The following is a 27,984-nucleotide window of genomic DNA, read 5'->3' on the forward strand; positions in this document are numbered from 1 at the left end:
TGCCCTTGCAGTACCACTGATAAAATACACAATCACTTGTTTGCCGCATATTTTTATTTTTAGCAACCATAATGCATTGTAGAAGAGATATAAAACTGTCAACTCTGTTGCATCAACTCATTTGGAAAAAAAAAAAAATCAAAAACACACAGCTATCAACAAATTTGTCTTTTGTTATAAAAAGAAGACGAGGGTACTGTAACTCCATTGTGGACATACTGGATCTGTTGTGTAGCAGTTGTGGTCCTCATCAAAATGGCTCTCAAACTTTCAAAGAAATACTAACCAGAGGATCTCTTTTGTACCTACTTTGAAAATAACACAAATTAGTAGTCCTCCTTTTAACACCATTTGTTTAAAGCAATAAGCATATCAACACATTTACTGACAGAGATAAAACACAGAAAAAGATAAATGCAATGTAAAGATACCCCTTTCTTTGGGCCAATAAGTAAGTTCTGGTTTGGGCGTTGATCTATGGATGCAGATCCAGTCTCCCACTTTAAGATGTTCTATTTGTATGACTAGCAAGAGAGACAGAGTCAGAGGAATTTTTCAGCACAAGGGGCAATGTGTGGCATGTTCCAAGGTTGTTGTGGAAATTCTGATTTCCCTTAGCAAAAACTGCACTAGAATGGCTCTTCACATGCTGGAACTGCGTTTTCTGATGTCAACATGGCAGCCTCAACTATGCATTCTACGTTCCATTTACATCTTGTAGGAAACCGTTACACAAATATCATACATTGGAAATGTCACGTCGCACTACAGTAGCAAACATCATGTGCTGACTAGATGGATAGTATCGTCAATGTAACATTGGCTGTAGCATGAGGGGGTGCATTTTATGTTTGGTGTTTTTCCTTGATTTTTCAAAGTTGTCAACTGTTTCACACTTGTTACATTTGGAATGGAACACAACATACTATATGGACTGGATGGATGGAAGGCATTAAAAACCAATGGTACTATTTAACCTCAAGCTTACACTGACTGGTTCAAATAATTTTGCTGTCCACCCACGCTACCTCTGCCCTCAGTGTTACATGAAAGCAGTAGTCAGGTTTGACTAACTGCGGTCCAATCCTTCATCTAGACTGGATTCTTTAGATATCTTCATCTTCTTCTTCATGCTCCCACTCAGACTACAGTGGACTACAATAGGATGGAAGATTAGCACATTCCCAGAATGGAAGCTAGTATTGGCCTCTGTCAACCACAAAGGAATAACCATGACATAGAAATTAAATGAGAGCTTTCAAAGGGTGGAAAGAGGGAAGCAATGAGAGACAAAACAAAGTGAAACAATGACACCACCTACAATAGAAGTAGCTTCTCTGGATGTTGACAGAGAAAAATAAAGTTTTTGAAAAGTTTCTCTTTTTCCAGTACATCATTTGCTCCCCTTGTCCTCTTCTTGTTATGTCATTGTCCGCCATCTTGTTAGGGTTGGGAGTGGGAGCAGGTGGACATGGCAGGCTGGGGTAGGGGTGGTGGGTCACAGGGTGAGCTTGCAGTGACACAGTTCTTTGTACATTTGCCTCCTCAGCCGGGGCATATCCTGCTGGCCAAAGCTGAATGGCTGCCCTAGTGCCAGACACTTGCAGTACTGTAGGATGGTGGATTAGAAAAAACAAGTTGTTGTTATTTGTAATAGTGCATTCACATTACATGCAATACAAGTCAATAGGTCTGTGTTTCTTTGTGCTAAGGGACATGGTCTGCATATTTGCTGGCTGACAAAGTTACTGCTAGACAGCAGTTTCCAGCCTATATCATAAACACTTGGTATGGTAGAAACATGGCACTCCTAACAGACTGCCTACCTCCTCAGATGGGCACATGAAGGTTTGTTGAGTTAGCTAAATGCATCACATTATGTATGGCAAGTGCTTACAGTCTCTAAGCCATAGACTCAGAACTCTGTCTAGGGATGGACGGACAAATATTTGTGTGGCTGAGCAGATCACAAATGAGATCGCATACAGGCCTGAATTGTGTGATTATAGATATAATTAATCATGCAGTCCTAACAGATTATCAATCTGAATGTAAAGTTACAATGACAAGATTTCACTTTTATCTGCGCATGGACAAAGACCTGAGAAACTCACCTGTAGCACAAAAGCCCCACAGTCACTGTCGTTGTTTTGACGACCCACATTCTGTAACATACAATCCACAATATTAGCAAAACTGTGGAGCAACTACCCACTTTTCCCCCAGTGATCAGAAATTGCACATTTAATTCTTATGAGTCAAAAATCAAACAAAGCATCTCACCATTTTGAAAAAGCCTTTCCATCCCGTCAGAAAGTCCTGTTGGTCTTTTTTGATGGCCTCCGCTTGCAGATACTTGAAAATGTGCTGAAAACAACAACAAAAGTACAAAGATAAAGCAAAGCAACACAGATCAACACTTCCATTTTACCAAATTTTCCAAAAAAAAAAAAAAAAAAAAAATCAAGAAAATAAATTAATTGTAATATACAACAGCCCTGCAATAATTCCCACTGCATTGTTGAATTGAATTGTAGTCTTATAAAAAGATATAAAAAGTCTACACACCCCTGTTAACATGCCAGGTTTTTGAGATGTAAAAAAAATGGGAAGAAGATAAATAATTTCAGAACTTTTATCTTCTCCTGGTGAAGCCGTTCTTTTGGTAATTTGGATGTATGCTTTGGGTCGTTGTCATGCTGAAAGACGAAGTTCCTCTTCATCTTCAGCTTTCTAGCAGAAGCCTAAAGGTTTTATGCCAACATTGACTGGTATTTGGAACTGTTCATGATTCCCGCCACCTTGACTAAGGCCCCAGTTCCAGCTGATGCCTCCACCATGCTTCACTGTGGGTGTGGTGTTCTTTTGGTGATGTACAGTGTTTTTGTTTTTGTCTTGCCACCCTACCCCAGTTTTCTTCTCATCTTTTCATCAATTTTGGAGGGACGTCCAGTTCTAATGTCACTGTATCTTCTCCACTTGATCTCTCACTGTGTTCCATGGCATATCTAATGCCTTGGAAAGTGTACCCTTCTGCTGACTGATACCTTTTAACATTGAGATCCCTCTGATACTTTGGAAGCTCTCCGCGGACCGTGGCTTTTGCTGTAAGATGTGACTAAGAAAATGTGAGAAAAAGCTACTAGAACAGCTGAACTGTATCTGGGGTTAATCAGAGGCACTTTAAATGATGGCAGGTCTGTAGACTCCGATTAATATGATTCTGAATGTGATTGGTTAATTGTGAACACAGCCACATCCCCAGTTATAAGAGGGTGTGCACACTTATGCATCCACATTAGTTTAGTTTAAAATGACCATACAATTGAATCTGCACCGCTCTAAAATAGTTTCAGTACACACTGAACACTTAAACCTTTAAGACGAGAGGATTTATTGTAGGGCTGCTGCATTAGACTACATTAGCTCAGTGTACCTAATAAACTGGCAACATCATGACACAAATAAGGACACTAATGACTAAATTTGAGAACAACAAAACATGTGAACCCACTATGGTTAGAAATAATGACAATTAACAGTTTCGATTGAAGACCCTTCCAATGTATTATGTTAAGACTGCTGGGGGACTCCTATGGTGCACTGAGCTCCTCTATTCTCTATCCTCCTCTTCCTCTCCATCGTTATGTCTCATGTCAGCCAAATGTCTGCCTCTAACTTGCTATCTTCCCCGGAGCGTTTCTGTGCTTTTTCATCTCTCAGGTTCCTTTGGATCCTGTGGATCCTGGTCCTGGCCCTGCTGATGTGGTTCTCTGGTTCCTGTGGGTCCTGGTCCCGGTCCCGCTTATGTGGTTCTCTGGTTCCTGTGGATCCTGGTCCTGGTTCTGCTGATGTGGTTCCCTGGTTCCTATGCATCCTGGTCCTGGCCCCGCTGATGTGGTTCTCCACCAGCCAATGGATGTGCGTCTGTCCAAGGCTACAGCCTGTCCGTCCTTGGGAGCTGGATCTCTCCTTCACTGTGGTGCTCCCAGAGGTTTCTCTTTTCCCACTGGGTTTTTTGAGTTTTTCCTTCCCGAAGAAGGAGGGTCATAAAGGGCAGGTGATGCCTCGGACTGATCCATTGGCCTCATCGACTGCTGGACTCTTTATTAGATTGTTTGTTCGCTTACACTTGTTTATTTCAGTGAACTTTGTAAAGCACTATGAGACACTCTGTTGTGATATTGGGCTATACAAATAAAATTGAATTGAATTGAATTAAGGTGTTGCCCATAACAGTTCATTCATTGATGCTCTCTAATGTCCTTAACATTTGCTCTTTTTTCCACTAGTATAAGGGCCTGGCTCTGCTGTCCAGTCCTACCTTTGGGCAGCGTCTGTTAAGGGTCCGCTGAGAGTCAAAGTAAGTGATGGCTCGGCGAGGAATGTCAACACTGACCAGTGACCAGTGGACTTCCAGGTGGATGGGGATCAACAAGAGAGCCTTCTGAAAGATGTCAACCTGATAGAAGAAGTATGGTGAGGAGAGGAAGGGAAATTTACTTACAGCAGTTACTGTGCAATAAAATGGTCCCTGTCTGTGTTTTCCTCTTATATCTGATGTTTTTGGATGAACATTACTGCTGCTTTAATGCACATGTTGCATTTTACTGCTGCAGATGCTTATGGTTGCGTTAATTCTGATTGCTTTACAGTCAGCCATTGGGTAATTTCATCTATAGAAAGGCATCATGGTCTATAAGATCATCGTGTTTGTAGTGTCCCTATCCTGTGACAACCCTGTACCTCTGATCAGAAAAACCTGCCTCTTTTCAGCTTTGTGACGATGCATTTCTCAGCTGATCCAAGAGTTTCTGTAAAAAAAAATTTGTAATAACTTTTGCTTAAGAAAAAGGAGAATGTTCTCAACCCATAAAGTAACACTTTATCCTTTAGTTTATCACAAATATTCAAGATCAACATCAATGCATTACTATATGGGTCATCACTGATCCATGGCTTTCCCTGGGCAGGAAGAGGATGAAACTGTAATCTAAAAAGTAAATAAAGCTGTCAGACAGATGTAGTGGAGTAGAAAGAATAATAGTTCCCCCATAGATGGAGTAAACATAAAATTGCAAAAGATGGAAACCCTCCAACAAAGTACACGAGTAAATGTACTCAATTAAACTCCTCCGGTGGTGCCAAGATAGCTCACTGTTTAGTTACTACTCCCACTGAAAAATACAATAATATCCAGCCATCCATCCATCATCTATACCGCTTATCTGTGAGTGTAGCGGGTGAGCAGGAGCCAATCCCAGCTGACTTCAGGCGAGAGGCGGGGTCACCCTGGACTGGTCACCAGCCAAATACAATAATATAATTCAATTAATATAGCTATCGAATAGAATTGTCTAAAATTGTGTTTACCTTTTATAGGCTTACAGTTGGAAAATGTGTAGATGGAAATATACATGTCATATCACCCCATAAAAACATCGAGCTGTTATTTCTAGTCCATATTGCCCAGCCCTAGACAGCTGGCAGAGTATTCGATGAGCATAGCCTGTGTGTTGTGTGCTGGAAAAAACGCACAACTAAGCACAACAGTAGAGAACTTGCTCGGTAAGTAAGAGGCTAGGATAACAGGGTGAAAACCCCCAGTTCTAGATTACACATCTTCCCATGTAACTTGATGTTAGTCTACTAGCTGCAGTTAATGTACTTACACAACTCACAGCTCCATTATTTCCTTGAGTTTTTGGTTCTATCTGTCTGTATGACCCTACATCCATCAAGGCTAATCTCAGTGCCAGTACAGACGCATCAAGCCACAAGATGCAGTCAAAGCAAAAAGACCATTGGCCATTAGTGTGGAGTCATAAACAGTCAGTGCAAGCTACAGCTCCCCAAGAGCCAAGCAGAGCTCCATTTCCAGGTAAACATTTACCAGTAGCTGAATACAGTCCCAATATAGTCTAACTCCATGGTTAGCTACGACCTACAAAAACCCACAACTCCTAAATCTGTAGAGAGTTTGGCCTATGATTCCCAACCAAAAACTTAAGGCTGAAGCAGGTCATTTCAGATAAAGCAGTACGGATGAAGGCAGTAATCCATCAGTCAATCACAGAGCCAACATATAGAGACAGACAACCGTTCATGCTCACACTTTTGGCAATTTAGAATAACCAAGGAGGTGGGGGGAAGCCGGGCTGCCTGGAGAGAACTCATGCAAACTCCACACACTTGCAGTGAGGCAACAGTGCTAACCGCTGCACAACCGTGCTGCCCCTTTCATACATACAGGAAAATGAAATACACAGCTTCTACCAATCGTATTTGTGATCCCAATGCCATTTCACTGCATAGTGGCAATTCTGAGAATTACAATCTTCTTTCATATTTCTTTGGAAATATGTGGACCTGTAAAACCTTCTGAGATATACTATGATTCGAAGATAGCATTAGCTATATAAGCATGAACTGGAAGCAGCCACAGCCTTTCACTACAGTTAGCAGAAGACTAAACTACACCTCAAAAAAATGAAGGCAACACTAAATCATCACACTATAACACCAAGTCAAATAAACTTCAGGGATATCAATCTGTCCAGTTAGGATGCACAAGCAATTCTGAATACATTTCACCTGTTTTGGTGCAAATGAAAGTGACAACAGGTGCACTAGAGAGGCAAAAGCAAGACAACTCAGAAAAGGGGAATGATTTTGCAGGTGGTGGCTACAGATAACTGCTCTCTCCTCATCCTGCCTGACTGATTCTTCTCTAGTTTTGCGTTTTGCTAGTGTCCTTGTCACTACTGGTAGCATGAGGTGGAACCTGCAGCTCATTCAGGCTGCACAGACAGTCCAGCTCCTCCAGGATGGCACATCCATACGTGCTCAAGAGCATTGAGGAGATACCAGGAGACAGGCCATTACACAAGGAGAGCTGAACAGGGCCGTAGAAGGGCATCACCCCAGCAGCAGGACAGCTATCTGCTCCTTCGTGAGAGAAGGAACAGGAGGAGCACTCCGTAATTCACAGGAGAACACCAGAATTTGCAGGTCTGCCTTTGGCGCCCCATTCAGTGTATATCCTTGGAGGGTCGCACAGACCTCCACATGCTACCCAACGGTAACCTGACTGCTGTTAAGTACCAGGATGAAATCCTCAGAGCCTTGCACTGGTGCAGTGGGCCCTGGGTTCCTCCTGGTACTTTGATTCTCCGTGTGATTTGAATCCAGCCCTCAGTCGGTTGGTGATTTTGACTTCCATTGAACGTTGTTAGGTTGTGCACAGTAAAAATTTTGAATTCTAATATTTAGTTCATCGAGATCCAATGTATGATTTAGGTGTTCCTGTAATTTTGAGCAGTGTAGTAGCAATATTCAACATAGCCACTTTTAGTAAATCTACATACATCTAAAACCTTACAAACCACTGCAACACATTTAGATATTACAGGCAATGAAGTGAGCAGCTTCTGTCATCCCAATGGTGATTGTGAATCTGATGCCATTATAGAATGTTACATAAACATAAACTTGAATGAGCCACAGCCACTAGCCTTTGGCTAGCTTTATAGTTAGGAAGAGGCTAAACTACTAGCAACATTCAACATAAGCTCTCATCACCTGCTTTTATGGTAAATCTACCTATACAACTTATGGGTGTATTATAAAGCTCTGATATTAATGTTACATCCATGACAACTTAAACCACTCCAACATATTTGGTAAATATGTTGGTATTTGTATAGCGCCCTTCTAGTCATTTTGACTACTACGACTACATCACATCCCCATTCACACATCATTCATACAGGATCTAAGCTGGAGGAGACTATTCTTTCACACACTGACGCCGCTTCAGGAGCAAGTTGGGGTTCAGTGTCTTGCCCAAGGACACTTTAACATGACTCACAGGAGCCGGGGATCGAACCAGATTGATGGACGACCCACTAACTCTGAGCCACAGCCGCCCCATATCTCAACGTTACAGGAAAATGAAGTTAGCTGCTTCATCATGAAGTTCTCTTCATCCCTGAAACTCTGTTTCATTGCATTCATTTTCAATAGGAATGCTCTCTCTCTGAAAGAATCTATGATGGCCCAAAGTCTCCTGTCACAGGTTAGATTTTCTAAGGCCTAAAATCAGAGCTGTGTGGAGGCATTCGGGATGCTCTTTGTGGAAGTATTCACATCCAGCCCCAAAACTGTGGGAGGGCTTATCCCATATAACCTTGTGGAAGAATGGAAGATATGGTGGAGATGGACCTCTGGCTTGCCTTGCTCAGCCTGCTGCCACAGTGTCAGAGAACCAGATAAGTGGCAGAAAATGGATGGATGCACATATTAATTTCCTTACAAAAGTTGCCAAAGGAGAAGATTTGAATCACATTTCCAGAAAAAAAAAAATCAGAAAGACAGAACCACTATGAGAACACCAACATGCGCACTGAGAGGTCTGATTTGTTTCTCATGTAGTGTGTATACAGTAATGATTAGTGATCACGAGTTGATATTGTCATGAGAGAGAATGACGGTAAAGTCCAGGCACAACCTTATGACTACGCCTCTGTCTTTGTTGCGTGAATGGAAAGTTGCACTTGCTCTAAGATATAAACAATTGAAAAAGCTAACAGCTATCAACTCATAAACAGAACACACTACATTACATAAAACATCCTGCCTAACAACAGTGACCAACAAAGAGTGGGAAGGTTCCAACATCCACTTACATTTTTCGTCCATCGTTTGACTCCTTCATAGCCTTTTGTCCTTAGTTTATCATAAAAGAAGCTGTTGAAAAAGTGAACCTGAGGAACAGAACAGAGAAATGTCGACATTATGGTAAATGACAAAACAGTTGTCATAATAGTCATAAAGAGGATGCTTCTAGTATTACCTTTACCATAAGTCACAAAGTATGCCATTATCATGGTCTTGTGAAATGTGTGATGACACAACGTCACCATAGATACCTGTAGTTCATCAATATCTAATGGTAAACATTTTGAAATGAAAAGTAACAAGAATTTAGACACACAGTTGCATGCCTACACCAACCAGTCTACTTGCAGTTTAACCTATGTCTTTGGTATCAAACCAAATGTGAAATATTTTCACAATCTCACAATTTTGTAAGGTCACAGTGACTTTAAAGAACAAATATATTTCTCATGGATTTTTACCACAGTCCAGTCAGTCCAGTCTGTGTCATGTCAGTCAGGTCTGTCTACAGCACTGAGGCACTGAAGTCCACGATCCGGCAACTTGCTGTGGATAATCCATCCGGCGTTTACAGCAGAGCTACCCGACATAATCACTCAGTGAAACACGAACTTGGAGCATGGAACAAAGAAAACGGGCACCAATTTTTCTCTCCGAACGGACGGACCCACCACTTCCTTCCTTTGCACAGCGCAGCCATGGATTTATTGCCGTCCCAATTTAAGAAGTGGTGTCTATCAGGACTAGCTAATCATTAGTGGCGTGACTGTGATTAGGTTGGGTGTGTGAGAAGTAGGTCAAATATTCAATAACCTCCCATGGCAGGGGTAGCAGCTCACTACATTATAACCGGCAGAGCAGTCTGATGCAGCTTAAGTGAGAGGTTACACTTGTAAAAATATCAACATATACAGTTGTGTTCAAAATAATAGCAGTCCAACATCACTAACTAGAGCAATCACTGTTTTTGGTAAAAACTATATTTCTACATGGAAAATAATTAACTAGTAGGTGTAGTAGAGTAATAGAAACCCAACAGATCCAACAGTCATAACATGCATGCTGTTGATTATGTGTTATTGAATCATTAATTAAAAGGGGCCTGTTCAAAATAATAGTGTGGAGTTCAATTAGTGAGGTCATTCATTCTGTGAAAAAACAGGTGTCAACCAGGTGGCCCTTTTAAGAACAAAGGCAGCAAATATTGTACATGCTGGTTATAGGGCATTTATCTCTGAAAATCTGAGTAAAATGGATTGTTCCAGACATTGTTCAGAAGAACAGCGTACTCAGCTTTTTAATTAAAAAGTTGATTGGAGAGGGGAAAACATATAAAGAAGTGCAATGATTTGCTGCTCAGCTAAAATGATCTCAAATGCTTTGAAATGGCAACCAAAACCAGAAAGACGTGGAAGAAAATAGAAAACAGATAGCAATAGCCAAACAATAGCCAAAATGGCAAAGACTCAGCCAATCAGCTCCAGGGAGAACAAAGAAGGTCCAAAGTTACCTGTGAGTATTGTAACAATTAGAAGACGCCTATATGAAGCTTGGCTTCATACATAGACATAACCCAAAAGGAGAAGCCCACAGTGCACCACCACCTTCAGGTGTCCAACCGTTTCTCCCCACTCAGCGACACACCCGCTGAGAAACAGACTCTGGTCAGGAACGTGAAGCTAGCGGCACCGGCGAACATAGTTAAGTGCATCCCGGGGGCCAGAGCGGGCAACATAGAATCAAATTTAAAACTGCTGGCGAAGGCTAATTGTAAATTTAAGAAGATTGTAATTCACGTCGGCGTTAATGACACCCGATTACGCCAATCGGAGGTCACCAAAATTAATGTGGAGTCGGTGTGTAACTTTGCTAAAACAATGTCGGACTCTGTAGTTTCCTCTGGTCCCCTGCCCAACCTGACCAGTGATGACATGTACAGCCGCATGTCATCATTTAACCGCTGGCTGTCGAGGTGGTGCCCAGCTAACAATGTGGGATACATAGACAATTGGAAGTCTTTCTGGGGAAAACCTGGTCTCATAGAAGAGACGGCATCCATCCCACTTTGGACGTAGCTGCGCTCTTATCTAGAAATATGGCGAAGCTTATAAGTCCTAAAACTTGACAATCCAGAGTCGAGACCAGGAGGCAGAGCTGCAGTCTTACACACTTCTCTGCTCCTCCATTAGTACAGTCACCCACCCAACATCCCATAGAGACTGTGTCTGTCCCCCGACTACTCAGATCTTTTAGATCTATTAAGTCCAACAGGAGAGGAGTTCAGCCTAAACATTTAATCAGAGTTAATACCACCATTGGCCCTATGAAACAGGACAGGAGTGAAATGTGGACTTTTAAACATCAGATCTCTGCCATCCAAAGCTGTAAATGATCTGATATCTGACCACTTAATGAGGCCACTCCTCCCAGTCATACTAATACTCATATTTCCCAGAGATTCTGGACAAGGAGGTGGAGTTGCAGCAATCTTTAACTCTAGTTTAATAGTCCAACCTAGACCCAAACTTAATTATACCTCCTTTGAAAGCCTTGTTCTTAGTTTTTCACACCCAACCTGGAAAACTCTAAAACCAGTGTTGGTTGTCACAGTGTACCGCCCTCGATAATGATGGTCTCAGCACTGCCTTTGTCTCACTTTTGGACTCAATTGGCTTCTCCCAGAGTGTAAATGAACCAACTCACTGTTTTAACCACACTCTTGACCTTGTTTTGGCTCATGGTGTTGAAACTGAACAGTTAACAGTCTTCCCACTCTATTTTATCAGACCATTACCTGATAACATTTCCTGTTACTGGACTATGCTCTATATGACAGGGAGGTCCTCACTAGATCCTTATCTGATAGTGCTGCTGCCAAATTTAGGGAGGTGATTCCTTCAGTATTTCAGCCAGTGTGTCCCTGTGCTGTGGATGACCCCCATGTTAATCTTAGCCCCTCCCAAATTGATTATCTGGTCGATAGTGCTGCAGGTTCACTGCGAATGACACTAGACTCTATTGCCCCTCTAAAAAAGAAGAGAATTAAAGAAAAGAGACAAGCTCCCTGGTATAACTCCCAGACACGCGAGCTTAAGCAACATTCACGAAAGCTAGAAAGGACATGGCGGGCCACCAAATTGGAAGAATCCCGTTTAATCAGGCAAGATAGTCTTAAAACCTATAGAAAGGCCCTCTGTAATGCCAGAGCAGCCTACTACTCCTCATTAATAGATGAAAATAAAAGCAACCCTAGATTTCTTTTTAGCACAATAGCTAGGCTGACAAGGAGCCAGAACTCCATTGATCCTCGTGTTCCCTTAGAGCTCAGCAGTAACGACTTCATGAGCTTCTTTAATGATAAAATTCTAACTATTAGAGACAAAATTCAGCACCTCCTGCCCTCAACAGGGTCTGGTCCAACTTCAAACTTAGGAACCATAGACACAGCTGTTACACCTGATGTGTACTTGGACTGTTTTTCTCCAATTGATCTTGCTGAATTGGCCTCAATAATCTCCTCATCTAGATCGTCAACATGTCTCCTAGACCCCATTCCTACTGGACTACTTAAAGAGGTCCTGCCCCTAATAAACACGTCCTTACTGGATATGGCAAATCAGTCTTTACTAACAGGCTATGTACGACAGCCCTTTAAAGTAGCAGTAATTAAACCTCTCCTGAAAAAGCCCACTCTTGATTCATGTGTATTAGCTAACTATAGACCTATATCCAACCTTCCCTTTCTCTCCAAGATCCTGGAGAAAGTTGTAGCTAATCAGCTGTGTAATTTTCTAAATTCTAATAGTCTATTTGAGGATTTTCAGTCAGGTTTTAGAGAAAAACCATAGCACAGAGACAGCACTGGTGAAGGTTACAAACCACCTCCTTATGGCATCAGACAGAGGACTTCTCTCTATCCTGGTCTTGTTAGACCCGAGTGCTGCTTTCGACACCATTGACCATCACATCCTGTTACAGAGACTGGAACAGTTCATTGGTATAAAAGGAACTGCATTAAGCTGGTTTAAGTCCTATTTATCAGAACGATTTCAGTTTGTACATGTTAACAATGAATCCTCTGTCCACACTAAGGTTAGACATGGAGTTCCACAAGGTTCAGTGCTTGGACCAATACTCTTTATCTTATATATGCTTCCTCTGGGTAATATTATCAGGAAGCACTCCATTAATTTCCACTGTTATGCAGATGATACACAATTATATTCATCAATAAAGCCAGATGAACCCAGTCAGTTGGCTAAACTTCAAATCTGCCTTAAGGACATAAAGTCCTGGATGAGCAGCAACTTTCTGCTGCTAAATTCAGATAAAACTGAAGTTATTTTGCTTGGCCCCAGACACCTCAGAGACAGCTTTTCTACCAACATAACGGCTCTGGATGGCATTACTCTGGCCTCCAGCTCTACTGTGAGGAATCTGGGAGTCACCTTTGATTACCTCCCACATTAAACAGATTTCTAGAACTGCCTTTTTCCATCTACGTAATATTGCTAAAATCAGGCCCATCATATCCACAGATGATGCAAAAAAATTAGTCCATGCATTTGTCACTTCTAGGTTGGACTATTGTAACTCATTATCAGGCTGCCCCAATAAGTCGTTAAGGACTCTCCAGCTGGTCCTGAATGCTGCTGCTCCTACCATATTTATCCTGTACTGGCTTCTCTTCACTGGCTTCCAGTAAAATCTAGAATAGAGTTTAAAATCCTTCTCCTCACTTACAAGGCTCTTAAGGGTCAGGCCCCATCATATCTTAAAGAGCTCATAGTACCCTACTACCCCACTAGAGCACTGCGCTCCCAGAATGCAGGTCTACTGGTGGTTCCTAAAGTCCTCTAAAGTAGTGCAGAAGGCAGAGCCTTCAGCTATCAGGCTCCTCTCCTGTGGAACCTCCTTCCAGTTTCGGTTCGGGGGGCAGACACCCTCTCTACATTTAAGAGTAGACTAAAAACCTACCTTTTTGACAAGGCATATATTTAAGGGCTGGATCAGGCTGTAGACCAGCCCCTAGTTATGCTGCTATAGGCTTAGACTGCCGGGGGACTCCTATGGTGCACTGAGCTCCTCTATTCTCTATCCTCCTCTTCCTCTTCCTCTCCATCATTATGTCTCATGTCAGCCAAATGTCTGGCTAATAACTGGCTATCTTCCCCGGAGCCTTTCTGTGTTTTCTCATCTCTCAGGTTCCTGTGGATCCTGGTCCTGGTCCTGCTGATGTGGTTCTCTGGTTCATGAATCACTGCTGCGGATCGTCGGCCACTCGTCATGTTTTTCAATAATATCATACTGCTAATCTTTTAGTCACATTCCTATTGCTAGTGCTATAGTCACTGTTAGTATGTTGGTTGCTGTTTGTGTTGTCTGTCTCTCTCTCTCTCTCTGTCCAACCTCCACCCAACGCAGACCCCTACAGAAGCCGCCCACATTGAGCCTGGGTCTGTTCGAGGTTTCTTCCCGTTAAAGGGGAGTTTTTCCTTGCCACTGTTGCTCAATATAACATCTGGTGCTTGCTCATGTGGGAATTCTTGAATCCTTAATTTTGAATTCATGAATCGTTGGGTCTCTCTCTAATCAAAGAGTTTGGTCTAGACCTGCTCTTCATGTAAAGCGTCTTGAGATAACGCTGTTGTGATTTGGCGCTATATAAATAAAGATGGATTGAAGCTATCGGCAAGAAGCCCCCGCAAAATCCCATTGTTGCAAAAACGACATGTGCTGAAGAGGTTACAATTTGCCAAAGAACACATTGACGGGCCTAAAGAGAAATGGCACGACATTTTGTGGACTGATGAAAGCAAGATTGTTCTTTTTGGGTCTAGGGGCCGCAGACAGTTTGTCAGGCGACCCCAAACACTGAATTCAAGCCACAATATACTGTGAAGACAGTGAAGCATGGTGGCGCAAGCATCATGATAAGGGGATGTTTCTCATACTATGGTGTCGGGCCTATTTATCGCATACCAGGGATCATGGATAAGTTTGAATTCATCAAAATACTTGAAGAGGTCATGGTGCCTTATGCCGAATAGGAAATGCCCTTGAAATAGGTGTTTCAACAAGACAACGACCCCAAACACACCAGTAAGCAAGCAGCATCTTGGTTCTAGACCAACAACATTAACGTTATGTAGTGGCCAACCCAATCCCCGGACCTTAATCCAATAGAAAACTTGTGGGGTGACATCAAAATGCTGTTTCTGAGGCAAAACCAAGAAATGCAGAGGAATTGTAGAATGTAGTCCAATCGTCCTGTGCTGATGTGATGTGCTGAGGTGTCAGAAGTTGGTTGACTCCATGCAACACAGATGTTAGTTCAGTGATTCACAGGAAAGCTCAATCTTAAAGCATTTTTCAGTTTTTACAGTAAATGTACAGTAAAATGCAGACACTGCTATTTTTGTGAACAGCCTAATATTCCTTTTTCTTCACTTTCTGTAAAGTAACAAACAAATTTGATGCATTTTTCTTCATGTTTTGATTTGGAATAACATGTGCAGTGTTCCCAATGCATTTGCGTGTATGGAAATAAAAGCTATTATAAGGATTTTGAGCTTTACTCACTTTTTTTAAACAAACTGCTATTATTTTGAACACAACTGTATACAGAATTGATTTTTTATCAACATTTTTATGTTTTCTTTTATATAAAAGTCTTAACAGACATACATAAAATATTATAATAAAACAGGCATGATTATGAAATCCCTTTTTACAAAAAAATCATCTCTGTTTTATATCTCTCAATATAAAATAAAGTGTGAATAATGTAAATCACCATTCACGGAAGGAGAAGTTGTTTTGACTTGTGTGCTAGCCAGGTTACTAATTTTTTAGAAGAGTGACAATCCAGAACCTGGAATTACATTCAAAACCTTTAATGGAGCACAGCTGCAATGCTCATGGTTCTCTCGCCATTTAAAGTCCCATGAATTCTTGTGTGAAATTTTGAGTTTGCAATGAATACTGAAGTGATGAGTATTAATAATGAATGGAAAAGATAACTTACACATTCTTTTGTCAAGAGCATGACTGGGCATTTTAGAGAGTTGTTACCAGGAGGGTCCATCAACCTCCAAAGCGCAGATTAAAACAGTGAGATGTTCAGTACAGTTGCACCTCATTGCAAATTAGGTGACTTGGTGGCAGCGGGCACTGAGGTCTCAGTTTCTACAGCAAGGTGCATACTAAACACTGTGAAGGCCTCCATGCCTGAAATCCAAGACGTACACCACTACTGAACCACAAGAACAAGACAAGTTGGCTCCAATATGCTTGAAACCATATAAATCAGCTACAGAAGTTTTTTTTTCTGTTGAGAGATGAAATAAAACTAGAACTTTTCGTGTGTATGGATCAGCGGTATGTCTGGAGGAGGATGAATGAGGCATATGCTGAAAAGAACGCCCTGCCTACAGTGAAGCATGGCGGTGATGCTCTTCTTTTTGCTTTTCTTCTTCTGGCACTGGAAACCTGCAATGTTTGGAGGGTAAGACGGATTCAATCAAGTAATCAGAAAATCCTTGGAGAAAACGTCATTACACCTGTGAGGAAGCTGAAGCTTGGGTGTCACTGGACCTTCCAACAGGACAATGATCCCAAACATACCTCAAAGTCCACCAAGGCTTCAGAGAAATCCTGGAAGATACTAGAGTGGTCGTCACAATTTTGAGACTGCAGTAGCCATTGAAAGTGGCATATTGTGTTGAATTGGAGCATTTGTTAAAGAAAACCAGCCAGTCAGCAGGCTAGGTCCACAGAGTCGGTTACCATGGTAAATGACCCAGTGCTGGTGACCTCTCTTTGTGGAAGGGTAAACCCAGGCTTTCCCTCATATCATGGTCAACAAACTCAGGAGTTTTCACTAAATCCACAGTGCCCTGTGCAGTCAAAGTTATATGACGATCATAAGTCAAACAGTGTGGTTGCTACTTTAATCGGACTATAGCCGCTAGTATGGGTCAAGCTCTGTAATAATTTTTTCAGACTTGGCAGCTCTGAAGGGAGATTTCCATACAACTGTCTTCACAAGTGCAGCACTCCACATGATGAGTTGACTGAACTTTGAGTAAACAGACCAAAGTCACCCCTAAAATGAAAAACCCTTTAAAGACCATTTTCTTACCTTCTCTGGCACAGAGTCCATGACCAGGTCACCATACATGTTCATGACCTGAATAAAACAATAATAACAAAAGGTAGATGTCAAATGTACAGCCACAACTTGTAAATGACAAAGTAAATATACTGATCAATAAGCAGTGATTACAAAAGTTGGTAATAACCCATTTAGTCAATTTATCGGTTCAAAAGAACATCTGAGAATCTTCCCTGTATTTGTAGAGCCTGAACATACTAGGCAGAAAGTGACAACTGTATTGATCTTAGCAGGATAAAGAGGAACTGCTGCTGTGTCTATTTTCAATTTGCGTGTTAGGGGATAGTGTCAGAACAGCTACTTCATCAAGTAAACCCGTTTTTAGGGAACTGTGTCGTCTTTCCCCTGAAAAGTCAAAAAGTATACAGCACCTTTCTAGTCATTCCGACTACTCAAAGCACTTCTACATCACCTCCTCATTCACCCATTCACACATCATTAATTCAGGAGGAGACTATTCTTTCACTCTCATTCACACACTGAAGCTGCTTCAGGAGCACACTGGTGTTCAGTGTCTTGCCCAAGGACACTTTGGCATGCTCATAGGAGCCGGGGATCGAACCAGCAACCTTCCGGTTGATGGATGGTCAGACAATTCTCTGACAATTATCTTTAACTCCAAGTCCTGGTATTGTTTATTTAGGCTTACTGGGACACCAAAATAAGCCACTGTTAATGAATTTTGTTTTCCTTTGTACTATGACATGTCAAAGTGCCATGAATAACATTGCGTTAAGCATTTAGTGTTAAAAGCTTCTTCTGTTGTACCTGGTCATTGAGCCAGTTCTGTCCATACAGAGTGCCCAGGTCATCCATGGTCAGGACATGGCGTTTGTAGTTGACCCTGAATGTTTTAGCCAAGACTGATCCTGATGAACGCTGGAAGGATTGTATTAGGTGCTGGACCACTGCTTTCCTAATGAGGAAAAAATAAAACACAATTATTAGTAAGCTGTTTACTTTGCAATTTAGCTACAGAGCATCACTCCAGGAGTGTAAAATATCACTAACAACCATCTGAACCCCTCAACAAATGTCATACATTTCTTTTGGAATGCCATAAATTATTAGATAAATATAGAGTTCTACTATCAGACATTTTTCTGGATAATCACACTGTATGCATTAAGCACAAATGAATAGTTATAGGGGCTGGTGTCTGATGATTATTGTGGCTTTCCAGGGATATTTTATTCCTCCTTTGCATTGCACTAAGACTGGAGAAAATAAGCGAAGGATTTTTAGGGATTCACATGACTTCTAAAGATTCTCCTGTACAGCTTAACACTGGCTCATCCACTCTCATCTGTAAACCAACAAGTGCTTTTTCTTGTCAAGAACCAAGATGGACACATGGAAATTATAACCTCAGGGTGGCGGTGGAGTCAGCGTATCATAAAAATGCTAAGAATTCTTGAGAGTCAATTAAGTGTTCATACAAAAATGATTGGCAACAGAGTCACATTTGTAAAGCTCTTTGACAGACATCAGAAATCAATACACCAAGACCCAAAACTTAGGTGGATGGCTACAGATAAAGGCATCTTTTTTCCCCCTCTTTAAAATTCCCTCTTTTTTGCATTCGAGGCCACTGGTGGGTGTAGTGGACAGAAGCAGTGCTCCCAATACTGTTCTTTTTCTTTCCTCTGTAATTTCTGGATGCTTTGAGCATGAGTTTCACCTTTACTTTACTGGTGTGGAAGCTCTTGTCTCGCACATATCCTGCTGATACCCACTGTCAGAGGTGCAAAAACAGTGATAAAGATGCAAAAGCCCCGTTTCACACTTTCAAAGACTCTCAGATCTACCTGAATCCCAGTCACAAATTACCCATTTTGGATTCAACACAGCAAATTTCACCAAAAGGCAACAAGTTTGCCCCCCTAACCGTTGAGAGTTTTTCCATTTTAGGGGTGATTTTGGTGAGCTGAGGCTTTTAGGGCACTACGTTGGTAGCTGGAAAGCCAGGAAATCAAGAAAAAATTAATCAGTCAATTAATCAGGCAGGCAAAACGCTCTGCCTCTGAAATGCTCCTGTATGAAGCCGCACAGAGGATGAAACATAATTGGGTCACAGCCGAAACACAACGCAAACAAATTAAGTCTGATTTACACTTCTGCGTTAAATCTTCATTGTGGGCTCTGAGTCAACACAGAAGTATAAATCTGGCTTTAGACAGGTTCAGCTCAGTTATGCTTACCTGCGTTATATATTGTTTGAGGGAGCTATAAAGTTAACATTAGGTAATTGGATGCCACCATTACGAGTGATTGAAGCTGTTATTTTTCTAATTTGTACAATCTAAACTGGTAGCAAAGACGATGGCTATTGGTAATTTTGTTGATTTAAACTAGGCTAGCTAATGTGTGCTGATGTCAGCTCTGCCACTAGGGCCAGGTTTCTGTTGGAATGAGCAGCTAAATTGCAATGTTTCAGTCCTGAAAAGGACATTCATAAAGTAAACAAATCCGGAACAGCATGGATTCATTTCTCCACAACAGGGCCCTCACTAGGTCACATTCAGAGCCAACAGATCCTCATAGGATGCCAGCTCCATTGCCCTCCCCTCAGTCTTTGCTGATTTTAGCTCAGCATTCAACGCAATGTCTCCCATGAAACTGTACACAGTTCCTCATAAACAGACTCCAAATAGCCCCAACTGGTGGTCACACCTCCTCCACTCTAGTGTTGAACACCAGTCTCCCACGGCTGTGTGCTCAAGCCTGCTCTTGTTCATGCTGTATGCCCACGACTGCAATCCCCACAATGGCAAGGCTCCAGTCAGACACAAGGGAATTCAAAGTGCTTTACAGGGAGATAAAACCCAATAAAAACAAGAACTGCTACCAAACCGTTGCAAACCCTTGGTAAACCATTTTATCCCTCCTATGTAAACAGCAGACCCAACACTGTGTCTGACCTGTGTGGCTGTGAAAAGCTCTCACTGAAGATGTCCTGAAGCTTCTCCACGATGTCATCCACATGGATAGGGATCAAACTGCCATACTGCTGTAGAGACTCTTCAAGTATACCTCAAGACAGAAAAAAAGCCACATTATAGTTGAACCATTATTTTCACAACATGCTGGACAAACATACATTCCAGAAGACCAAGTCTTTTATTTTAATATTCTTATATGTTTTATATGCAATTTAAGCAAATGTCAAAAGGTGCCATTTATCTTGCAGCTGATATGGATCCACAACAAACACTAATAACTTGTAGCTTGAGTCTTGGCTGAACATTCCAACAAATCAATGTGAGAACAAGCAAACAAAAAGGACCAAAAACAGCAGACTTGGCAAAGGAAACGGTTTGTGAAGCTACAGCTTTAGATTAGAGTGAATGGCAAAGGTATGACAAAGGATCTGAAAATGCTAATTGGGAAAAAAAATTATCTGACCTACTATAAAAAGCAGCATTATATTTATCCAAGCGACAGCGAACATTAACCAATATCCTGAGTCTTTGATCCTTACCAGTGACGCAACTCATGTGCTCCTCAGTAAGAGCCAGCTCCACTGGTTTGTGTTCCACTTCCCGTCTCCCTCTGTCCTCTTGTTCATCTGAAGAGCAGCCATTTATCTGTGTATCTGCCAGAGAAAACAAGCAAAAATACACACACAGAAGTTTGCCAGTGTCATTTTACTTTGATATAATAGGGTTGCAGTATTCTTGAAACAAATTTTAAATGTGCAGACCAAACCAAAAATGAATGTATCCCAGTATCGAGTGTATCGATCGCGTACCTTTTTCCTCTGTGCTTTGGGGCTTAATTGTTGCTCAACTGTGTCCAAAACTACTGAACATATATCACTGAGCCACACTTTTGCAGAGGGTGACATGTTCCTTCATTACCATGGCCACACTCACTGTAGTTTATTGACTCAATCCCCCATACAGCCTCCAGCTGCTGGAAATGCTCACCAATGCATGAAATGTGGATTTACCCACTGCTTAAAATAGTCGCCAACAAATGCAACATTTCCTCGTTTGGAGCTAAATTTGATAAAACCCACAGTGTCCAGCTGTTTTAACAATAAAACTATACCTTCGTGAACTATTTCTAAAGATTTACATCGTCAGTAAGGGCCAAGGGGCTTAGGGGTGAAAGGCACAGACAGGGTTCATGTTAAATATTTTCTTTCTCAGTTGATGTTTTTTTTTAAATAAACCGTAACCATTGTTGTGCGTGAATTGTGTTGTTGTCACCAATAAAGAAGTTGTCCAATAACTTTAAAAAGTCTTCATGAATAACACTGGTCGAATTGATTGAACTTGAGAGTGACTCTACTTGATATGACACTGGCATAAACACTTACCTTGTGAAACCTGATCTATTTCTCAAAAAAGAAGAAGGCCGACCCTATCAGGCTTACTTAGGCTTCAACTGGATTTTGAAAGACAGTAGTGTATCCATAGCGGAAGATATAATTAATAACAAGATCCAAGATGGAACAGTTTTAAACTGCTAGGTACTGCATGTTTGGCTATGAACAACTGAGAGGTAGGTCTGACAATATGGAACTCTACAGTGTAACATTTGCAGTTCCACACTAATACAATGCCCATTAAATTGCTTATCAAGCAACTCCAAAATAAACACATCTATATTGACAAAAATTAATAATTATGTCTACCTATCCATCCATCAAAACATAGACGACTGACATAGGATGAATGAAGTTCACGAACAGTGGGTATAAATGTTACTACATAACCACACAGTATTAAAGAATGACTTACACTAAACTCTACAACATATCATGCTGACTTATGTGTGATTAAGGTTTTCTGAGGTGAATGAGATTCTGCCATTCAGATATACACCTTTTTTTTCCTGTTCACGTGAAAATAACACAACATGCAGACACACAGTAAACCTACTATGTGAAATCAAGGGACATAATTTCAACCTTAGATGTCAAATGTATTTCTTAATATCTATATACACTACTCACAAAAAGTTAGGGATATTCGGCTTTCAGGTGAAATTTCAGGATGAACCTAAAATGCATTCTAACCTTTCCAGGTGAACTTAATGTGACCTTCTCTAAACCTTTGAATGCACATGTCCAACTGTTCAGTGTCTCAGTACTTTTTGCACAAGTTGCTGTTCTCTAACAAGAAGCTTAACAGCAAAATTCACAACAGGTTGGATCCATGAATCGACCAATACATTTCCTGGTTCAGTTAGAATTGGTATTTAAACAGTCCTCCTCATCATACTGTTCACATTCTGACATCATGAGACCAAGACGACACCTAACAGTTGATCAGTAGCACCTCAACACTGGAGGCTTCAAACAGGAAATCCTCAGACGGAGGTGTTCACTGAGCTTAGAGGGTCACAGAGTGTCATCAGGAGGTTGTAACAGTGATACAGAGTGACTGGAAGAGTCACAGAAAGGAGAGGAGTGGACGTCCTTTGGCCACATCCCAATTAATTGAGACATTAAAAAATGTTTTGTTGTGGTATACCCACCACTGTTAGATTTTCTTTCAATAAATTGTTTAAGATGAATAAAATTACCATTGCATGCTTCTACTTAAATGCCCTACTTTCATGATATAATATCACTGTAGCGTTCACTTTTTACATTTTCCATATATTTCACCCGAAAGTCAAATATCCCTAACTTTTTGTGAGTAGTGTATATTCATTTATTATGAAAATGAACGGCTAAAATCAAGTCATTTTATTTTCAAGCAAGTCGCATTGGTGCTCCTAGTTATACAATTTTGTAGTATTGTGTCCAAAAATGGTTGCAGTCTGGAGCCATATGTGGAGCAACTGCAGCACATAAAGATAGACCCCTTTGGGACAAGACTAGTCTCTCCGGATAATGGAAAAGGTTCAACTCAAACATTTGATTTAAAATTCTCTGAGTTGCAAGACAGAGCAGTGAAGATGTCATGTTTGATGCTAGCAACTTGGTACCAAACACAAAAAACACAACCATGCAGACTATTTATATAGCAAACAAAAAAGTGCGTAAAAGTCAAAAACAGTAGTTCTGTGCTTCCAGTGCTTGGGCAAAGACAGTGGTGTCTGACGATGACCTGATGCCACATTTGGAAATCTTTCACTCAAGTTGGCACCCAATCTTTCGAATGGGAAAAAAACGACAGTCTCGAGTGTACAGAGCACATTTGCTGATGAAACATTGGCAATGTCTCCAGTGATAATGCTCTTTTTCTGGCTACACTATTCTGCTGGAAACTTGTGATACTGAACATGCTGCACCAATAACCTGTGTCACAGACGATCACTTCCTGGTCAATACACTCTAGTCACTGAGAAAAGATCCAAAAGATAAGAACAAAAATAGAACAGTGCCATTTTTTTTTTAAATTCTGTCCACATCAACTAGTCGTCTTTAAAAGTAAATGTAATGTATGTCAGTACCTCTCTTAGATTCTGTGAATCTCTCATCGTTGCTGTCATCTTCTCCATCGGTGTATGGTGATCGCTGATACCTTCTTATTCTCCTTTGCTTGCCGTACAGACTGTATTTTTGGCTTCTCCGACTCCATCGGTGCCCTTGAGAGGAAACCCATTGGGCCCGCTGGCGCCAGCTCTTCCAGTGCTGGCTGAGCCGAAATCCAAGGCCTCCACGGGATCGTAAGCGCTGCCAGCGCCTGAGCCTCCTCAGAGCCCTGTACCTGCTAAGGTGGGGCCTGAACAAGTCCCCTGCTTCGGCCTGGGAGACAGTATCCTCTACAGTGACATCACCACCTTCTTCTGCCTTCTGTTGTGGTCCATAATGTTGGTGTTGTTGTGAATGAGTGTGCTGGGTGGGTCGGGAGAGAAAGTCTGGGATCTTCCACTCCACCTCCGCCTGGTCTCCTTCCTCTCCCTCCTCCTCTTCGTCTTCCTCCTCATCGTCGCTATCCCAACCTTTACCCGCAAACTTGCCCTCGTTCTGCCCATCCAGATTGTTTTCTTCCCCCTCATCCCCAATTGCCTCAATCCTACCCATCCCATCCTCCTCCTCCTCCTCCTCCTCCTCTTCCTCCTCCTCTACATACTCGCCTGTCCACACCTTTTCTTTCTGCCCCAGTCTGAGGTGCATGGGGCTGGGTACACTGTGGCCTGACACTGGGACTATGAGGTGGTCTCCAGGAATCCCACCTAAGCACAAACATGAGCAGTGATTAATGGTTGTTCATTTCCACTAAATACTAGTAGAGTTAATTTCACTACTGTGATACTGTGTACTGTGCTGAGTTAAAAATGTTGGGCTTTGACATCCCAGAGCAGAAAGCTCATGAAATAAGTGCAAAGCGCAAATCATCATAACTGAAAAAGAGGTGCAGGGAAATGCTTGACATGCTTGTAAAATTACTTAAATAACAAAATATGAAAATAAGTGTAGATTATTATTCTGTCACTGATTGATTGATTGATTGAAAATTCTGAAAAATAATCCTTATTAGATTTGATATTGGATTTGGACAGTTTGAATGTTATCAAACCCTTATACTGATTATATCCTTTCTCACTTTAACTTAGCGAAGTGGGTGTGTCAGCATTATTTGCTTCTTTTTTTCCATTAATCAATTAACGGACAGACAGAAAAACCATGTTAATGAAAAATCATTTTATCGTATCATTTTCAAATAGGGGTATACTGGTACACATGATCGGGCTGAAAATTTCTGCCTTGGCTTTTTTAGTTCAGCACACAAAATGAATTCAGCCCCGGTTTAACCACTGCACATGCGCACACCACAGAGAGATGATGCAAATGTGAACATCACTGGTACAAGGAAAATAGAGTTTTGTTTCTTTTTTCCCCACTGTACTGAAAACATCCCAAAGTGTGGTTTAAAAACCAACCTACATAAAGAACCATAATTTTTCTGTACTGTTTCACAACTATTATCAAAACCTTTTGACAATCATTTAAGTGATTTTTTTCAAGCATGCCAAACAAGCAATTTGAGGATATCATCTTTAGGACATAATAATAAAGAATATAATCTGTGGATTAATCAGTAATTAATAATTAATAATAATAAGCATTTGTAGCTGATGTAACATTTTCTTTACTCTCTCTTTTTCCTTCCTAGGCCTGCACCATCGAGACAATTTGCTATTAAAAGTAAGATAAGTATCACTTACAACCAGGTGCATAATATCAGCACCTGCAACATCATTCATTCATAATACATACCTAACTAGAGTGGAAACATATTATGTTATTGCTGGACTCTTTATTAGATTGTTTGTTCGCTTACACTTGTTTATTTCAGTGAACTTTGTAAAGCACTATGAGACACTCTGTTGTGATATTGGGCTATACAAATAAAATTGAATTGAATTGAATTGAATTGAATTAACATAACATAAGATAAGATGCCAACCTCCTCCTGTGTCGTCCTGCCCCACAGCAGTCAGACCGAGGTCTCCCTGCCAGCGGTTCTGGGCCAGGCTACCGCCACTGTCTCGCATTATCCACGGACAACCCACGACCTGCGCCAGCTCGTCACCTACAAACAACAAACAGTCTACAGTGATGGTGCAACCATACCATCTGCTTAAAGATCAGTTTGAGAAAACTATGCTCCTCACTCACTCAACACTCACATTGACGACATCTATGATGTGTAATCACCAAATTTCTGTACCATGAATCCCTGATTTAACAAACGATCACTTGATAAAACATATGGTCAGGTGGAAATCATCATAAAAAAGCAGACTATGACAGTATCACTATGTCAATTCAATGATTTACATTCTAAATGCATGAATTCAAAGTGAAATCACTGATCAATGTTGTCATCTTTAAGATGCACCTCTACTTTGAAATTCCCATGGTATGACATTGTTACAGTCACAGAGGCTTCAGGAGGCGAGTGATGTCAATTCCACATGTACACTGGTATTCTTGAAGGAGTTTTTCTGTCTTTAAAAAAAGAATTCCGCCCACTTTAGTATTCTTAGCACTTGACACAGTTTCAATTCAAAACATGCTAGTGATCATTTCATCTGCCAAAAAGTGGAGTGCACACACAACTTTTTTAACAGCACTGACAGTTGATCTCTTCACATTTTTCTACCCCTCTCTGCATGAGAAGCAGTTTACTCAAAAACTACTACAACAACCACTTTGTTGTCGTCGTTGTCCCAGCAACTGGAGGCCTGAGTGGATGTCGTCCAAAACCTGCAACACTGGCAGCAGGGTCTGTGTCGTAGGAACGTTAGATTATGTGGCAATGACCGGTAATGTCGTAGCCAATTTTGATGCCTCTGCTCTTGAATGTAGTGGAAGAGTAACTGTACATGTATGCGAAAATATATTGAAAGCTATGTTGGCATGGAAATGTCCCCTCATGATATAAACAAAGACACTGGCACAAACTGTACCTTGACTCCCAATGTGTATGTTGTCTGTCTACACCATAGACTGTACAAAACAAGTGGACATGGCTTCTGGGTCTGAGGGTTATGTCTAGGCAGAAGGAAAAACCAAGTAAGCATGGCTCCTAAATCAGGATAGCGAAAGCAGTTACAACAAGATGGAGATTTAGAAAATGCTAAAGTCCATGCTTCAAAACAGTAGTAAACAAAACCAAAGAATGGCGTCCCAATGGCTACGTCCACTTATTCTAAACAGTCCATGGCCTACACATCAACACTGAAAACTGAGTTCCTGAATATCTTCACCTTGGGATGAGTTTTACAATAAATTCATTTTCAGTGACATAAAAAAACTTTTGTGTAAGTAGAAAAGACAAAAATTAATTTAAAAAAATAGCTACGTAATAATAATAAATAAAAAGCGGACTGGGCCTGTATATTAAGGTATACAGGCTCCTGGGCTCAACTCTTTCACTCTTTTTCTATTGTTCCACTCATTAATAACACCACAACACTCAGAAATGCAGTACTATCAGGTTTTGAGGGTTAGAACAATATTTCAACCTTAAACGTCAAGTTTAATGAGTCGAATTGATTTGAAATTATTGATTTGTGTTGTTGCAGACATTCTGAAATTTGTTGTCCAAGAAACTGATATATCATATTGTGATTAAACTTCTGAGTGGGGTGAGTACAGTGTGTGGAAATTATTTAAGCACTTATATCACAGCAGGCATGTATCTTCTCACTTACGACCAGCAGCTGCTGCTGGATATCAGCTAGCAGGGTGCTCATCCCTACCGGGCTACACACTGAACTAGAAGTTTTCCATTCAATGCCAACAAGCAACAAGGAAGTAATACTGACCTGTGACCGGAACATGAGATAATTCATAAAGGGGAAAAGAACTGTTGTGTTTACACCGGGATTCTAGTTAGCATGTGCACCCGGTCGGAGAGCTCACATGTAGTTTAACTAGCCATGCAAAATGAGCGGATTTACTATAACAACGCACAGCTACGAGAATAACTGAGCTGCTAGGTGGAAGAGCATTGCTACTGCAGAATAATTTGATGGGCCTGTGTCTCGTGTAGGAGGGGTTCTTTGAGAAAAACCGCTCTACTAAGAGAACAAATCTTTCCGGTGCAGGAAATAGTCATAACCGTGCTAGCTTGTGAGTGTTTAGCGCAGCGTTAGCAGCAACACCGTCGTGGTTTCACACACCAAATCCGAAACTAAATCCACTATTAATGGAAACCTTGTTTCGTATGCAACTATAGGTTACCGAAGACACTGCACCGCGACTCAGAACTATCCGAGTTCTTCAATAATCCGTTGTCCATCCGTGCTAAAATATTAGCTAGTTAGCCATGTTGTCATTAGCTAGCAAAGCTTCGGATAGGCAGATACCATGTTAGCAACAACAAAATAATACGCCCGGTGTCCTGTATTACTTACACAGATAGGCCCTGCAGCTGTATGCTTACCGTTAACCTGCAGATTTATATGAATGTGTGTCCAGCTGCTTCCGACTGAAAGTTGGTGTGTTTAATTTCGTGTGGTTATCGAACCAAAACAAATGCTAAGTGGTGTTGAACCTCATTCAATGAAGTCAGGTGTGGAGCAGCCAGATGACACCTCCGTGTGAACTTTGATTGCTTTAAGGTCTTCCGGTTCAGCTAAAAGCGCAAATACTTAACAAAAGCGGTGGATCAGAACCAAGGATGTGCGTGAAATCGACGGGAAGAGTCTATTTC

General features: G+C 41.2%; 1 protein-coding gene across 2 annotated transcripts; it reads right to left on the reverse strand.

The window, feature by feature from the left end:
• Positions 1-48: 48 nt before the first annotated feature.
• senp3b (SUMO specific peptidase 3b) lies at positions 49-27,927 on the reverse strand. Of its 2 annotated transcripts, none has more exons than XM_070855025.1 (12): positions 27,715-27,927; positions 25,228-25,353; positions 23,267-23,992; positions 20,337-20,450; positions 19,777-19,888; positions 17,624-17,771; positions 16,823-16,870; positions 8,688-8,765; positions 4,325-4,462; positions 2,284-2,367; positions 2,115-2,165; positions 49-1,609 (listed from the first exon to the last, which is right to left on the reverse strand). In XM_070855025.1, the coding sequence occupies exons 2-12, from the start codon at positions 25,313-25,315 to the stop codon at positions 1,499-1,501; spliced, it is 1,698 nt and encodes a 565-aa protein (XP_070711126.1). In that variant the 5' UTR covers positions 25,316-25,353; positions 27,715-27,927; the 3' UTR covers positions 49-1,498. The 2 variants fall into 2 exon arrangements, with proteins under 2 accessions (XP_070711126.1, XP_070711127.1); XM_070855026.1 differs by having other exon boundaries at positions 27,686-27,927.
• Positions 27,928-27,984: the final 57 nt, after the last annotated feature.

This window comes from Pempheris klunzingeri, chromosome 23, assembly GCF_042242105.1.
Source record: "Pempheris klunzingeri isolate RE-2024b chromosome 23, fPemKlu1.hap1, whole genome shotgun sequence".
NCBI lineage: Eukaryota > Metazoa > Chordata > Actinopteri > Acropomatiformes > Pempheridae > Pempheris > Pempheris klunzingeri.

Excerpts from the sequence above, each read along its gene's own strand:
- senp3b (XM_070855025.1), bottom strand. The coding sequence starts at position 25,315 with ATGCGAGACAGTGGCGGTAGCCTGGCCCAGAACCGCTGGCAGGGAGAC. Across the intron at positions 23,993-25,227 it reads GCAGGACGACACAGGAGGAG|GTGGGATTCCTGGAGACCAC; the intron begins GTTGGCATCTTA and ends GTTTGTGCTTAG. Across the intron at positions 2,166-2,283 it reads GGAAAGGCTTTTTCAAAATG|AATGTGGGTCGTCAAAACAA; the intron begins GTGAGATGCTTT and ends TGTATGTTACAG.